This window comes from Lotus japonicus, chromosome 5, assembly GCF_012489685.1.
Source record: "Lotus japonicus ecotype B-129 chromosome 5, LjGifu_v1.2".
Lineage (NCBI taxonomy): Eukaryota > Viridiplantae > Streptophyta > Magnoliopsida > Fabales > Fabaceae > Lotus > Lotus japonicus.
In genome coordinates, this window is record NC_080045.1 from 64,241,331 (window position 1) to 64,256,816 (window position 15,486).

At 36.2% G+C, this 15,486-nt stretch overlaps 4 protein-coding genes across 5 annotated transcripts; all 4 read right to left on the reverse strand.

Moving 5' to 3' along the window:
• Window positions 1–338: 338 nt before the first annotated feature.
• Window positions 339–2,927, reverse strand: LOC130717195 (leucine-rich repeat protein 2-like). Its single transcript, XM_057567330.1, has 7 exons — window positions 2,676–2,927; window positions 2,319–2,451; window positions 2,120–2,191; window positions 1,713–1,856; window positions 1,529–1,600; window positions 1,321–1,392; window positions 339–667 (listed from the first exon to the last, which is right to left on the reverse strand). The coding sequence occupies exons 1-7, from the start codon at window positions 2,752–2,754 to the stop codon at window positions 601–603; spliced, it is 639 nt and encodes a 212-aa protein (XP_057423313.1). The 5' UTR covers window positions 2,755–2,927; the 3' UTR covers window positions 339–600.
• Window positions 2,928–5,350: 2,423 nt separating this feature from the next.
• On the reverse strand, window positions 5,351–6,059 carry LOC130717196 (uncharacterized protein At2g23090-like). The gene is made up of 3 exons (XM_057567331.1): window positions 5,902–6,059; window positions 5,719–5,759; window positions 5,351–5,609 (listed from the first exon to the last, which is right to left on the reverse strand). Exons 1-3 carry the CDS (start codon window positions 5,972–5,974, stop codon window positions 5,490–5,492), a joined length of 234 nt encoding a protein of 77 aa, XP_057423314.1. The 5' UTR covers window positions 5,975–6,059; the 3' UTR covers window positions 5,351–5,489.
• Window positions 6,060–6,605: 546 nt separating this feature from the next.
• Window positions 6,606–10,179, reverse strand: LOC130717194 (uncharacterized). The gene is made up of 5 exons (XM_057567329.1): window positions 9,959–10,179; window positions 9,024–9,182; window positions 8,765–8,937; window positions 6,962–8,678; window positions 6,606–6,845 (listed from the first exon to the last, which is right to left on the reverse strand). Exons 1-5 carry the CDS (start codon window positions 10,019–10,021, stop codon window positions 6,789–6,791), a joined length of 2,169 nt encoding a protein of 722 aa, XP_057423312.1. The 5' UTR covers window positions 10,022–10,179; the 3' UTR covers window positions 6,606–6,788.
• Window positions 10,180–11,287: 1,108 nt separating this feature from the next.
• On the reverse strand, window positions 11,288–15,480 carry LOC130718159 (protein FAR-RED IMPAIRED RESPONSE 1). 2 transcript variants are annotated; one of them, XM_057568658.1, is made up of 8 exons: window positions 15,130–15,480; window positions 12,565–14,707; window positions 12,429–12,485; window positions 12,186–12,254; window positions 12,026–12,094; window positions 11,861–11,929; window positions 11,701–11,751; window positions 11,288–11,611 (listed from the first exon to the last, which is right to left on the reverse strand). In XM_057568658.1, exons 2-8 carry the CDS (start codon window positions 14,626–14,628, stop codon window positions 11,561–11,563), a joined length of 2,430 nt encoding a protein of 809 aa, XP_057424641.1. In that variant the 5' UTR covers window positions 14,629–14,707; window positions 15,130–15,480; the 3' UTR covers window positions 11,288–11,560. The 2 variants fall into 2 exon arrangements, with proteins under 2 accessions (XP_057424641.1, XP_057424640.1); XM_057568657.1 differs by having other exon boundaries at window positions 12,026–12,097; window positions 15,130–15,479.
• Window positions 15,481–15,486: the final 6 nt, after the last annotated feature.

Below are 15,486 nucleotides of genomic sequence, written 5' to 3' on the forward strand. Positions count from 1 at the left end.
TCATCATGCCTATCCGGTTTAGCCTTAAATTGACCCGATCCTGACTAGACCTGAACATTGTTGGGTTGTAATATGTGAGTATCTGTTTGCATTATAGTCTCGTGTGCTGAGGTGGTGGCTAGGAAGAAGGGGAAGAAAATGACCAAAAATGATTAAAGGAAACTTTGAAGGAGTAAAATTGATGTGAAAATTACACGTGAACACTTATATCTGACTAAGATTACAATGTGAATTGGTAACTAGGTAAAAAATATGTCTAGTATACTTTACGACATCACGACTAACATAAATCAAACAAAAGGATGGTTTTTTCATGGATCAAAATAGAATCATGTGTATAAGTCGAAGATCAAAAACATATTTAACCCATAATGTTATTTACATACAATTGTTTGTTTTTTCACCAATCTCACACTATTTTTTTTATAATAAAACAAGTAAACATAAATTGGAATTCACTCTCCCTATTTTTATTTTCCTAAGAGTAAAATGGTGAAGAAATATTGATGTGTGAACAACACCGCCCTTAATGATTCTCCCGGCATAAACCAAGCCTCTTCGTTGCATTCTTTTAAGATAATATGCAAATCCAATCTTTCTTCAGCATCCAAAATCATATGGTACCAGTCCTTTCAGCTCGGGACCACTGAGTCTGTTGTTTTCAAAACTGAAACAAGAGCAGGAAAAATGTATTGTAAGCAAGACATTCAAATTACTCAAGCTCAAAATGAAACATGTGAAGACTTTGTGCCATCACATAGTTGTTGTAAATTCAAGTTTCTGAGTTTCTATTCTAGCAAGCAAGATAGTCTGCAAGTATATTAGTGTATTTAATATTTTGGATGTTTCATTCAAATTATCTCTCTCATGCATCATGTCAAGTGTGGTCCTCAAATGCCGTTGAGAAATAAGCTAGGAACTGTACCCTATGCAAGTCTATAAGAAATGATACTTGTTTGGATGCTTAATGATGTAAAGCTTTATGAAAGTTATACAGAATAGAGAAGGCACTTGATGATTTTCTGTTTTTTCACATTGGAAATCAATGCTACAAAGGCCACAGTAAAGGGTCTTGTTACCCGTTTGGATGCAAACCAAAAAGCACTTAAGGCTATATTCAAACGGGCTCTTTCTCTACTCTACCTAGCGAGCATTGGCATTTTCACATGTTTGATGCATGAAACTATGTTCCAGAATTCTAAATCACAATGCCTTGCATATTCATAAAGACATGTTTGGATTGGTAAGCCATTGTTAGTTGTTAAGAACAAGTTATGCACAGGACTGATGAGATAACAGTCACAGAAGAGTTGCTGATACCTTTCCATTGGGAAGGACCCAAAGTTTCCATCTACTGGTATTGTTCCACAGAGGTCATTATTAGAAACATCACTGCAACATTGGAGTTTAAAATCAGCTATAAATAAAAGAAGAAAACAAGCAGAAAAATTGAACTTTGACCATCTCCATTACTTCACATTCACAATAAAGAACAGGAAGAAAACAAGAGACATGAAAAGAAACTCACAAGATTTTGAGATTGGGGAGATGAGTGAGTTCTCTCGGGATTGATCCCGACAACTCATTGTTGTTTAGCCGCCTAATATATAATTGCAAATGAGTGAGCAAAACAGGAAGCAATTCATACATCACTCCAAAAGTTAAGAAAAAAAAATCAAGAAAAAAAGACAGATCAACATAAACATGCTTACAGGAATTTTAGTGACTTCAACTTGCCAAATGACTTTGGAATCTTCCCCTCAAACTTGTTGTCATACAAATCCATGCTGATGAGTGTTTTCAAGTTTCCAAGTTCTTTAGGGATCTTTCCTCTCAGGTCATTCTTATAAAGCTCCCTGTAATTAAGAATCATCAATAATCATCAATCTATTTTTCCAAAAACACTCCCAAGTCCTAACCCCAACCAAAAACAAAAGCAAAAACAAGTGTATATTTGATTAGACACAGAGAAATCCTAAAATTGGCTTGTTCAGGTTCACAGTTTTAACAATTATAGATGGCATGTAATGTTAGATCAAAAGAATAAATCAAACAAAGAAGCTCATATTTCAAATTTTCAGCAATATTGGCCAAAGGGAAGAGTAAGATAAGACCATACAGGTACTGCAGATGATGAAGCTGGCCAAGTTCTGGGCCCAGAGTTCCAGAAACATTAGCATTACCTAAGTCTCTGAAATTCAAAGAAAACACAAATAATTAAAAAGCAGAAACCCAATTACTGTAACATAAAGACTCAAAAAACAATGAAAAAATTGAAAAAGTAAAGAAAAAAATAACAAAAAGGGGATGGTTCTTACAAGCGAATCACATGATTGTTGGAGTTACAGGTAACATGGAACCAAGTACAGGGATTAACCAGAGTAGGGTCCCAACTCTGAAGCACGTTGTTGGGGTCAGAAAGCCTGCTTCTCAAATCATGCAGAGCATTTCCTGCACAACCAAAGCAAAAAAATCCAAATCATGTCAGAAACAGATTAGGACTAAAAGAAAATAAAAGAGCAAAATCATTCAGGTCAAACAACAAATGATCTAGATATAAGAAGTGTAAATATAATTGATTTTTGAGAAACCAAGCTGAGTGTAGAAAGACAACAAAATTGAAAAGCAAAGAGAAAAGTTGAGGAATGAAGCAGCTAGCAAGTACTGAGACATACCTTCAGGATTGGTTGAGAGGGATAGGAAGGGAAATTGGAGGAGGAGAAAAATCACAGAGAGGGAGAGGAAAGGAGCCATTTTTCTTGCTTTGTGGTGAAAGTGGGAAAGGAGAGACAGAAAAAGTTGGAGAGAAGGAAGAAAAGAAGAGAAAGAAAGTGGTGATATTGGAATAAAAGAGTAAAAAAATGTGGTGGTCAAATACAAATGGAGAATGAAACTGGAAGTTCAAAGTTTGAAACAAAATGGAGGTGAGTGGAAATTGGAAAAGTCATGCATTGGTTGTGAATGATGTGAGTAGTACTGTTCAAGTCATTGGCAAGTTGTGTTTGTGTGGGGTACTCTCTCTGTCTCTCTCTACCATGGCCCTTTGGAACTTGATCTGATCAGTTGGTAACTAAAGAGGAGCAGAACATGGTTTGGTTGGAGGGAGGGAAACAGTGTTGACTGTAGACTTAGATTAATAGGACTTTTCTAGAATAAAATTTGGTTATTGCTTCAGAAATTAAGAAATAAGTAGTAGTAATTATTAAAAATTGTCTAATTTTTTTTTGAAATTAATCAATATGTAATTAATTTGTGTTGACTCATGACTGTTGAGTTTATATTTAAGAAAAAAAGGAAACTTATTCTCACACCCTAAACCTTAAAGGAAGCCTTTACGTTGATGTACTCGGTGCAACATTCTCTTAATGGTAAACAAAACAATTAAAGAAAAAATTAAAAAAATGGTTAAATGGTCAAATTTAACCTGGTCAATTTTTTTTTCAGTTTAATTGAGTAATGATTTAAGGTAAAATTTGAGTGCAATATTATTTGTGCTCTTATAATTATAACAATGGAGAGAAAAAGAAAAGGCGAAATAGGGGGAGAAGAACTTCAATGGCTTTTTGTTTTATAGGTGAGTCAATCATCATTTTATGTAACTAAAGAATGTTGTAAAAGGTGTAACCTATGGCTCACGTACTTTAATTTGAAGAGTCATTATATTGAGCAACTAATCGATGCTTTAAAGGATCTAATTGCTTACCATTAAAAAATATAGCAATAAGGAATGGCCTAATGCATGATCCGGAGAAAAAAAAATAGTTGTTGAAGTGGGTGAAAGGACGAATAATGAATTCATCACTAAGAGGAATCTATAGGTAGACTTTACATATGCTGAGGCTTGAATGTTATTGTGGAGGCACTATTTATGAATTTTATATTTGGTCGGGTTTTTTTTTAGGACTTTTTTTTAGTCATATAGCTTTAGAAATAATAACATAAAATCATTAATTAACTTTTATCCAATAACTTAAAGTTGTTAGAATAATTAGTCTTTTAAGATAGTATAGCAAAGAGAGGTGCTTCTACTAGTTCTCTTGGGTCTTTGATCCTTGATACTTCAAATCCTGATGTTAAGTACATTTTGTTGAATGACTCGTTGTCTATTACTTAATTACTTTGTTGCTTTGTAGTTTTCTGATGTCTCAAAAAATACAGTATCAGAACTTTTGTGACTATGTGGTCTAGAGTTCAATTTTTCTCCCTCAATTCTTAATAAAAATGAATTAAAGCATATTCAAGCTCAAACAGGCATAAAACAATTCATGTGCTCCTTAACATTTTACGTTTTGTTTTTGGACAAAGCATATTAGGGTTTTGTTTTAGGTCAACTACTAGTAGGGGGTGTTTGTCTTTGCTGTGGTCGCACGTTTACTTTTGGGCTCTATGTAAGATTTATTGGGCTTTTTATTCTTGTGAATGTTAGGCTAAAAAAATGTGTTGCTACAGATCAGGGGAAACAGGGGATTGTTTCTCATAGAGCATATTTTGCTAACAATATTGGTTGTAAAAAATGAGAACATAAATTTAAATCATATAAAAGATATTTTATTTTGAGAGACATGCACCGATGACAACAATCGTTAAATTTAAAAGGTACAGGTACCCTTTTTGTTGAAGGTCGTTCGAGCTTTACCTGGGAGTATGACATGAGTTACTTCAGCGTTGTAGCGCCTGATACTCGAACATTGGCTCGGGGCATTTTCTCTACCCCTTCTTACCCTGAAAAAACAGGGGCACCTTGCGTCCTTGAACCAATAACCATCTTTCGGCTAACCTAGCCTCCTTCGTCCCTCGGGACCAACAAGGGGTAGTACATAAATATTCACCTGTTGTCCATCGACTACGCCTTTCGGCCTGATCTTAGGCCCTGACTCACCCTCTGTGGACGAACCTTGCGGAGGAACCCTTAGGTTTTCGAGGCATTGGATTCTCACCAACGTTTGCGTTACTCAAGCCGACAAAAAAAAACACATTTTGCTATGAGAATTGCTATTAGTACTATACATACAATTATTCACAATAAAGTCTACTAATAGTGAGTATATAGGTTTAAATTCATCTAATCGAAATTTGATGAATACTTTTTAGTGTTTTATGTGATTTAGTACCTTGGGATTGTTTGTATTTGTGTTACTTTCAAGTTAAAAGTACTTTCAACCTAATGAAAGAAATTCACTTCTACTTTTTGTGCTTTGGTATGTGAGATTAATGAAACTCGGTTTGTTGTCAATGGCTTTTTCTGGGATTAGTTACATTATATCCCCATTTTGTTTGTTCAATTTATTGCCTTCCCATTCCCAGTTTTAGTGTTTTACTTACCCTCTGCCCACACCACCAGGCACAAAAATTCATAAACTCAAATTAACATTGATGTTAATACTAATTAATATTGACATAATTAAGTACTTCATTACATAGATATGGTGAACAAAACGAAAGAGTCATGTTGTAATCTGCATCCACAGGTTCTTGTTTTGCAATGACAGTCACTTTTTGAGATGCGGGAAACAAGCATAGAGATCAGCCTTGGGGTGCTTTGCTTCAGCATGTTCCCGACACTTAACCTCAGATGTGGTGCATATGAATGTCTGCATGCACACCTTGCACTGCATTCACCATCCATATCAGATATTCATCAATTTGGAAATGGAATTAACAAATTGTCTATATAATACAACAACATTTCAAGATCAACAAGAAGGAGTTAATTACTACCTGAATAGTCATGGCCTTCTTGTTAGTTTCTAGTTGGCTACCTAGTAAATCAGATTCAGCAGAAAATGAAAAATTCAGAAAATAAATATACGGATATATGATTTACAAGGGATAATTAAATTGGAGAAGAAGAGAATTAATGAAGAAATTCAGACAGAAAGAGTAATCAAGTAGTAGTAGTACCTTTAGCGGATTTGAGCTTCTCCATGTGTTTCTCACGAGCCATCCTGGCTTTCTGACCATTGCCTCCTCCCATGGCAGAGCAGAGCAGAGCAGAGCAAGAAATGCAGGAGTGTGTGTGTGTGTGTGTGTGTGTCTGTCACTGATGGAACTCAGCTTCATCATGGAGTATATAACAAGAGGCCACCTCAACTACTACTCTCTAGAACCATCCACATTTATTACTATACGTAAGCCTTTCTCAACCAAAGTCCACTCACAATAAATAATATATCAAGTGTCACAAACTTTCAATTTTAAGCAAAATGAATGAATTTTAGTATTTTACCATTAAATTTGAAGGTGTACTTTAAACAGTTTATTTTGCAGAAAACAAAAGGGTTTTATGATCAGGTACGGCTGTTTTTTTGAGGTAATTTTTTTATTATTAAAACAGGTGAAAGAAATTTATATGAAGTAAAGGAAATTCCTTAACTCACGATACTAAACTAATTTAGGAAAAGGTCTGATAGACACGTTAAATTAGATGTATGTGAAGGGTCATTAGTGATCACTGATCAGTGTTTATAAATCGTGATTTGTATAAGTTAACCCCATTATGGTCAGTAGTTGAAACCAATAAGTTATTTCTTCTTTTATATCAGGACAGAATTGCTGATTTTTGCATCAACATTTGTTGAGTTTGCCCTCAGAAAACAAATCAAACGTACAAACGACTTTTAGATGGCCCTGCCATTGCAAATCAGAAACCAAATATGTTTCTGAAAGGTTGAAGCAATTAGTCCAGGAATTGAGGTACAAAAAAAGAAGCGGATATTACACATGTAATTGATATCAAAGCAAAATTTCATCGACATAGATGAAAAAAGAAAATGTACTGAAAATTACAATCATATTGCTTTCATTGCTTGCTTCCTTTCCTCCTCTTCAGCTTTAATCCATGCAGTCTAGATGAAACAAAAACAAAGCAGATTGAACAGAGTCAATAACTTCTACAACTATTGTTTTGAAGTTAGAAAAAATATAAATCGAATTTAGTTGGTCAAGTAACACTACTACTAACCTTGTCACGTTCAAGCTTAGAAATATGTGGCTTAAAGGAGTTTCCTAAGCTCATTCCTCCCCAAGCTTCTTGCAACTCTCTCTCCCTTGCTTCACGACGAGCCGCAGAAAAACTGACTGGCTTCTCTGGCTGTTGAGCAGCAACCATCTCTTCTCTCTCAAGTCTAGATTTATGTTTAACCAAAACTTGGTCCAGACCACCACTTTCTTCATTTGTATGGATGTTTCTGTGACTTCTCTTAACTTCACCCCATTCTTCTCCTGGATTGCTCTTCAGTTTCTCCTTCTCCAATCTAGAGACATGCTTAACTAAAATTTTATCCAAGCTCTCACCATCTGGCACGTTGGATGCTCCTTGATTCTTTCTTGGTCTGTAATTTTCATCCTGGCTTCCCTGTGACAGGGCATGCATCTTTTCTCTTTCCAATCTATGCACCGGCTTTATCAGAATCTTCCCCAATCCATCTTTGTTTTCCTCTATCTCAGAACTCAGATTAATCCCAGTATTCAAATCTATGTTTTCTTTCTTTTCCGAGGTTTCATCAGAACAGAAAGTTGAATTTCTTTTCACTGGATAAAATTTTTTCTTCAAACTTCTGTTCTCATTGATTGCTCTGCTTTTTGCTTCTTGGACTTCCTTTTCTAGTCTTGAGACATGTTTCACTAAGACCTTATCTAAGCTTGGCACTTCTGTGTGATCCTTTTGACGGCTTGGTATGCCACCTGGTACTGCTGGTGTTTCATTTGCTGCCTTAATTTTTGCTTCCTGGATGTCTTTCTCCAATTTACTATAATTCTTCACTAGAAGAATGCTTCCCAAATCAGGTATGGTCTCTGATGGAGTTCCATCAACAGATTTACAAGAGCTATTTTTACCTGAATCTGTCTCATTCTTCTGGTTCTTCTTGGCTTCCCAAATCTCTTTTTCAAGTTTTGTCATGTGCTTGACTAAAAATTTATCTAGGCTTGGTAATTCTGCCTCAACTTGATTCTTTCTCATCTTTCCCAATCCTAATGATGACATTCTTCTGGCTGGAAAATTAATTGCTGAAGATGAGCTATACTCGGTAGCAGAACCTGGATTGTGTTGCTTGATATTCTGTACTTCAGCCAAGGCAGCATTTAAACCATAAGTTGCAACTATAGTGGCAAGAGAAGAAAGTTCATCTTCTTGCAAACATTTTAACCTCTCAATCATCATGTCTACTAGTTTTATTCTTTTGTCTAGAGACTCTCTCCTCATGCTTTTCCTCTGACTCACCCCTGGAAATGGCATCTTGGAATCCAAGTCTTGGGAGTTGAAGTCATTCTTTTGAGGGACTGAATCAAGCTCAGACCCAGATTCAGATTCACACTCTGAAGAGAATTCATACAAGTCCTGATAGCTCTCATCTGTATCTGGGTTTTCACTAATTTTTTTCAACAGCTCTATGACTTCACCTTTACTGAATAAAGGGCAGTTTGCAAGCCTAACAAATGCAGTTTTGACAGCTGCAGCTACTTCTTTGTCTACATCAAAGGCAGTCTCAAAAGACGCAGTAAAAGTGTGGGTAGCTGATCCTTCTCCATGAACAGAGGATGTCTCTATTTGACAATGCTTCCTAGGGCAATCTGGCAAGTCAAACATGATAACGCCCATAGCCTGGGCTGCTTCAAAAGCTTCACTTGCACTTTGTTCTGCCTTTGAGAGTTGAGCTTCTGCATCATCACTAGGAATCCTGAAAATGCGAATAGGATAAAGATGAAACTGAATTCCAACATATAAATGAAAAACCAACAAAGCCAAGCATGTGATAAACCATACCTGGCAGCACGTAAAATTCGACACCAAGAGGCTTCCACCATAGCAGCTCTTCGAGCCTCCATTGCCTTGTGTGCCGCTTCTCTAACTGCCATTTTCTCTCTCAGTACTCTTGAATAGTGCGGGTTTGAACTGCCTAGAGTCTGATCAAGTGTCAAATTCATACCATCTACTTCCTGAAAAGGTAAAATCTCTTAGCATTGCAGAGTTCAGAAGTAAACAACTAAACACAAGAGGTGAACATATACGGCTATGGCTTAACCTGAAGCATTTTAAGTTTCCTCTTCAAGTATGAATCCACTTTTGTTCGAGGGAACCAGTTGATAGGAGAAGTTTTACGACGAGGAGGCTTTCTAATTTGTGATGAGAGCTTGTTAAGAGCACTTGGTGTGGATCGATCACCCTCCTTGGTCAATTTATTCTGCACTCAATAAAACACACAGTATTGTTAATTTGTTTCAGACAGCCAAACAATTACTTATAGTACAGATCTAAAAAAACGGAAAAGCATAGCAAATGACATAGCAAACTGTTGAAAGGACTATAATGTAGCATAATAAGCCAGAAATCTCAAATTAATTAATGATTGTCATTTGTCACGGTCACTTGTGCTTGTTCAAGTTCACTGCAAGGCTACTTTGCAAGAGGAGAAACTATACTAAATGTTAGGTTATTGCAAAGCCTAAGTGAGTTTCACAGAGGTGGTGCTTCAATTCATTTTGAAGGCTGGTTTCGCCTACTAGCTATTAAGAATTCGAGTTAGGTCTAACTCTACCCTAAAACCTAATTCAGAATTGAGGATTGCTCTACCAAACTTATTTAGCCATATCTGTGACCTCAACACAATCTACCTACTTATATTATCCTAATCAATGAAATTGTTACACGAAATCACGAGATTTTCCCATCCCTAAGACATGGTTGGTACTAAATTGGATAATCTTAGGTTTTCTGAAACAGCACCCATTTCTGAAATCAATAAAATCTTGTTGAATTTTGAGCAATTTGCACGATTGACAAAATAATTGCGAAAAGCCGAATACAAAAGAAGTAGCGGAAACAGTGTCTCATCAATTTAGGGTTTTAAATCAGTAAACACTGAACCGAAAACAAGGGATTATTGCAAACACAAATTGAATATCAAAATTGACTACGAAAGAAGAAAATAAACAAGAAATGAAATTCGCGAAGGCTAACCTTTCCGATCTTGGAACTGACGGAGGCGGAGGGAGAAGGAACAGCATCAGGGGAGTGATCCATTAGCGAAGCGTTGAATTGATGCTTCGGAGAAGAAGAAGGGATGGATGGAAGAACAATGGTTGGGTTGAATGTTGAATGTTGAATGTTGAATGTTGAATGTTGATTGATTCACAGTCACCGACAGAGGAACCCGCTTTGTAGTTGCAATTGATTGAGGAATGGAAAACTAGCCGTTGTATAAACTTGTAACGGCCTTTTAAAGTAATACTTTCATTTTCTTTTTCTCCATTTCCAAATATTTCAAAATATATCAATGTGATTTCATTTATACTTATAATTTTCATACACCAACATCCAACCATACTATACCACATATGATCACATTCTAGGGGAGGTTATATTTAAAAAAAAAAGTTAAGATAACATTATTTTTTATTTGGCGGAAAATAATTGAATATTTATATAAATGATTTTGCACTGGCAATACATAATATATGACTTTAAATATTTTACATCACGTAAAATCTTATACATAAATCATATTGTGGTGTTTACATGTATCATCTAGGGAAGACAACTATGTTCGAGTCAGGAACATCTACATTATGATGGACTAATTTTTTTATCCACAAGACTCAAATCCGATACATTGCTTAAGGGGAATCAAACATGTATATTACTTAAACCAACAAGATGAGTCATTTTAGATTTTTACATATGTATGTGTAGGCGAGGTAATTTTTGAAATATTATGAATAGAAATTATTTGTTTGTTACAAAGTTGGGAAAAAATAATTTATTTAACACCACATTGTGATAAATATATTATATTCTTTCACACCTAAATATTCATCCATAACTCATGAATTTTTTGTTTTCCTGTTTACAATGAGAATTATCCTTTAGCTAAAACACAAGAAAAACAATTAGATAGATGTATGAAATGAAACTTCAGAGAAAAACGATGCATTTTTTATTCCAATTTTGAAAGACAGGTAAACTAACACAAATTTGAATAATTGAATTAATTTGTAGTATAATCATTGCCAATAAACCTATGGCAATTTTTTTTTTCAAGTTTTTTCCAACCAAAGATCTGATGAACTAGCCACCAGGTTGAGTCCACTTGTGTTCCGTAATTCACCACAAGTATGATTTTCTTCTATAAAGTTGTGATATGTTTTACGTTTATGATCATTTAACAATGGAGCTTGTAAAGCTTTTTCATGGGTTATACAGAGACTTGTAACGCTAATATAATATTCCATCTACTATACCTAGACTGAATACTACATAAGTACACATACAGCTCATTCTAAAACGATCTTCAGAAAAGGGCCATGAATGATGGCATTAGATTTCTAAACCGCAATGTTGTGTCAGATTCTATATAAAAGTTCACTCCATCTAGTCTATGATAAATATAGTTAGAGAAACTTTGAATGACAAATATAGTCACAGAAACTTTGAATGATAAATATAGTTACAGAAACTTTGAAGTATGAATATGGCTGTCTTCGTTGTCCAAGCTCATTTCAATCACCACAGGGAAACTTCACGGCCTCTGAGGAAACTACCATATCAGAGAAGAGACAACTTCTAAGTGTTTCTTGAACTGTTGCCATGGAACTGTGGATCAGGCTCATCATCCTACAATTAAGATCATGTGCGGTGAAAAACAAAGCACAAACTATTCCAAGTTCAAATCCACTAGTATATGGAACATTTCATGCACAAACCTGAAGGCTATATCCAAAACTAGTTGCTGGACGAAATTCCAACTGCCCTCCCTGCATGAACCAACACAATGTTAGCAAAACTTTCACATTTTTGAAGTTAGTCTCAAGTAATATGAACTCCCAAAATTTTCATAGGAAAAAAAAGTAAAAAGTACTCTACCAGCCCATGAATGCTATGCTGTGTTCCAAAAAAACCATCATGGCTTGGTGCCATAGAACTCAATGGACCCTACAAGGATATGAATATCAATTTATGATCCTAATCCTATATTTTTATATAACACAATCGTATATGAATATTATAATCCAGATTAGGACAACTTACGAGGCCTTGCATGCTTTGTTGATTAACATAGTAACCCTCATGAGGCGGCTCCATTAAGTTCAATTGTACCTGCTACAAAAACCATATTTATGAAGCATTATATTGATTCTTAAAATACAGGATATATTTAAACATCTCTTAGTTTACAAGTAGAGAATACCAGTCCTTGCACATTCTGCTGGCTACCATAATATCCATTGAGTGCCATCGCATCCGAGCTTAGATTATCCTAAAAGAAGGAAAGCACATGTTACAGGAAGCATAGGCTATAGATTTATTTTCTGTCTTGATATAATGCAGTAGGTGTTCATGAAAATAGCAATGCGATTCTCGAGAGATAAATGGACACTGCTTTTTGGTAAAAACTAAAATAGATCATGATTGAATCAGATGTAATACAAACCATTTGCTGCAGGCTATTTTGAGCATCAGCAAGGATAACATCCTGCTCTAATTGTGCCTGAAAAAGTGATTCTCAAATCAATTTCAAGCCAAAACAACTTAACACATAAGCAGATTAACCACAAAATAGAACCAACCTTTCTTTTTCTAGCTGTGTTCCTCTTCTTACTTGGTTTCAAAGCAAGAGCACCCTGATTTTCTTCTGCTTCACGAAGGCTGAAAGCATTGTTGCTAGTTTCTGCACAATTGTTGTTACAATTGTTCACAAGAACACAGTTCTTCAGGGCATCAACGAGTGCACGAAAAGCAACATTGTAACTCTCTTCAGATAATGATCCTTCTTCACTCAACACAACAGCTCGTTTACACAAGTCATTGTATCGTTGCACCCTACTCTGTATCCTTCTTGTCTTATCTGCCATGGGTTCCCTAATTTTGGCATCTTTGGTCCACCTCTTCATGATATAATGTGATGGAACACTAGAACAACCACAACGCTGGAGGACGCTCAATGCATGCCTGCAAAGGAAACCTTTATATTCAAACAATCGGCAGAAGCAGGAGACCTCTGAGCTCAACTCGTTCCAAGTTACTAAAAACTCTTCATTCTTTTCGTAATCCTGAACTGTAAATTTTGCAATGGTTCCATCTTCAACCTCTATCCGAGATTGACAACCTGCTACGCCCAACACTTCAACTTGGAATTTCTTGAATATTGCATGTGTATAAACTGTTGACATTTGTTTTTCCCAAGGTGAAGGAGATTTGAGTGCAGGCTGCTTGTGCAATGTATCAAAATCTGCAATGGCTTCCTCATCATACCTACTATGAAGAATTACCCCGTATTGCTTCACAAACTCTTTAAGGGTGATTTTCTTATGAATATATTTGTCAAAGAAAGAGTTCATACTTTCAGAACGTTGAGGTGTAGACATTCCAGCTAAAAAAGTGTCCCCCATGTAAGTTGGCACCCAGTTTTTCCGGTCTTCATACAATGATTGAAACCATATATCATCACGAAGCTCAAATCTAGTGACAATTTTCCACCATCTCATTTCAAACTGTTCATCTGTCCATGACCTAAAAATGCACTTGTGAAACTTTGGCAAGAAGTTCTTATACTGTTTGATCACAAAAGACAGATTTTCAGGTATTCTTTCCAGTATGTGCCAAAGAGAATAGCAATGCCGAACATTCGGGAGCACTTCTTCAATTGCTGTCTTCAAGGATTTGTCTTGATCAGTGATTATAACTTTGGGAGCTTGCCCACCCATCGCTCTAAGCCATGTCTTCAATACCCAAGAAAATGTTGGTTTAGTCTCATCTGCAACCAATGCACATCCAAGCAATATAGGTTGACAGTGATGGTTCACTCCAACAAAAGGAGCAAATGGCAACTTCTCATTGCTTTTTATGTAGCTGGTATCAAATGAAACTACATCGTTAAAGCTGAGATAATCATTGATACTTTTTGCATCAATCCAGAATATATTTCGTAAACGCTGTTCTTCATTCAAGTCTATAGAATAGAAGAAGTTGGGATTCTCTTTTTGAATGTGCTTAAAATACTCAAGCATAACTTGGGCATCTCCTTCATCCATAGCCAAATACTGGCCTTTTTTAAACTGATCATTTAAATCCCCTACAAGAGACTCAATGTTTAGACAGCCACCAGATTGCCTAGACATTTCAACATACATCTTTCTGGTACGTTCGCTGACCGCGTGCAAGATGTCCATATTATTCTTTTCAGCTAATTTCACATTTCGGTGAATCCGAAAATGATATGCCAAAGCTGGTAGAAGTTCATGATTGTGTTCCTTTATAAATTCATGAATGATCCACTTTCCGTCCGGCTTTCTCTTCACATGCATGCAAGCTTTGCAATCTGTCTTCTTTACACTCGATCTACGGTTGCTCCCACCGTCAGACTCAGGTGTCACTCCATATCTGGAGCAAGCAAATTTGGCATCAATGAACTCTTTTGTTTTCTTCGAGCGCCTGCTGTTCTTAATCGAAGTGGTGAACCCCATAGATTTAGCATATTCCTGGTAAAACGAATACGCTGCTTCATGAGATTTGAACTCAATGCCAGTATGTGGCTCAAAATCTCTGTCCCCGTCAAACAAAGAAAGGTCCGTATTAGGAGAAACAACAACAGCATCACTCCTGTGTTGCTCTCCATTCAATGCATCCCCCATATTTTCACTCACTGCACCACCATCCCTCTGTTCTGAATATCTTCTAAAATATAAATTGTACTTGTGTTACAGCCAGTAACTGAAAATTACAACAAAACAAAATCTATTATCAGTGAACCAGCCAAATCTATCAATTCAAACATAAAAGTTGAAACAAAGTGCACACAGCTTGCAATTCTAAAGCACTACATATAAAATCTTGGTGTATCTTGTAACAACATTCATAAAGATAGCCTTGCCCCTGATTCAAAATTCATGTAATAATTAATGGTTCTAGATGTTTGCAAACTTGGGCAGTCCAACTAAGAAGAGTGCTAAAAAATCAGTGAACAAGTTTTTCTGGCTATAGCACACATCAATATCTCTATATATGCTTGTAACACTGAAACCTTAATTATTGTATTCCGGAACGAGTTAATAAGACGAAACTATAGTTGCTTTATAGTCGCAGACATAACTAATGGGGAAGTAACTAGTGAAGATGAGGGAGAAAGGAAGAACCTTAAAAGGCGGGGTTGGAGGATCACGAGCAGCGAGTTTGAAAAGTGTGAAGGCGAGTGAGGGAAAGCGCGAGTGGGAAAGCTAGGGTTTTGGAAATTGGGGGAAATAATTTCAATTTCAATCGGAGAGGAAACTGATCAATCAACTCGCTTGACTCACTCGCTGTCTTCTGCACTTCATTCACGGCGCGTCTTGCTATTGCTTTATTTGTTTGTGTCTTCTCCACTTCCCACACACACGCGTCCTGCGTTTTCTCTCCTTGTTCTCCGTACCACGACGTAGCGCGTGAATAACGTTGTCTTCATATAGTGTCTTACCACCTGTTCCCCACTCTGCACCACATTGCGTTTAGTTCAC

What these genes read in the sequence shown, in the direction of transcription:
- LOC130717195 (XM_057567330.1), bottom strand. Translation starts at nt 2,754, where the DNA reads ATGGCTCCTTTCCTCTCCCTCTCTGTGATTTTTCTCCTCCTCCAATTT. An exon ending in TTGAAGTCACTAAAATTCCT is followed by an intron (nt 1,601 to 1,712) that starts GTAAGCATGTTT and finishes ATTATATATTAG; the next exon opens with GCGGCTAAACAACAATGAGT. An exon ending in GGGTCCTTCCCAATGGAAAG is followed by an intron (nt 668 to 1,320) that starts GTATCAGCAACT and finishes CTCTTGTTTCAG; the next exon opens with TTTTGAAAACAACAGACTCA.
- LOC130717196 (XM_057567331.1), bottom strand. Translation starts at nt 5,974, where the DNA reads ATGGGAGGAGGCAATGGTCAGAAAGCCAGGATGGCTCGTGAGAAACAC. An exon ending in GAAGCTCAAATCCGCTAAAG is followed by an intron (nt 5,760 to 5,901) that starts GTACTACTACTA and finishes CTGATTTACTAG; the next exon opens with GTAGCCAACTAGAAACTAAC. An exon ending in AGAAGGCCATGACTATTCAG is followed by an intron (nt 5,610 to 5,718) that starts GTAGTAATTAAC and finishes TGGTGAATGCAG; the next exon opens with TGCAAGGTGTGCATGCAGAC.
- LOC130717194 (XM_057567329.1), bottom strand. Translation starts at nt 10,021, where the DNA reads ATGGATCACTCCCCTGATGCTGTTCCTTCTCCCTCCGCCTCCGTCAGT. An exon ending in TCAGTTCCAAGATCGGAAAG is followed by an intron (nt 9,183 to 9,958) that starts GTTAGCCTTCGC and finishes TATTGAGTGCAG; the next exon opens with AATAAATTGACCAAGGAGGG. An exon ending in CGAATTTTACGTGCTGCCAG is followed by an intron (nt 8,679 to 8,764) that starts GTATGGTTTATC and finishes TCGCATTTTCAG; the next exon opens with GATTCCTAGTGATGATGCAG.
- LOC130718159 (XM_057568657.1), bottom strand. Translation starts at nt 14,628, where the DNA reads ATGGGGGATGCATTGAATGGAGAGCAACACAGGAGTGATGCTGTTGTT. An exon ending in AAAATAGCCTGCAGCAAATG is followed by an intron (nt 12,255 to 12,428) that starts GTTTGTATTACA and finishes TCCTTCTTTTAG; the next exon opens with GATAATCTAAGCTCGGATGC. An exon ending in AACAAAGCATGCAAGGCCTC is followed by an intron (nt 11,930 to 12,025) that starts GTAAGTTGTCCT and finishes ATATCCTTGTAG; the next exon opens with GGTCCATTGAGTTCTATGGC.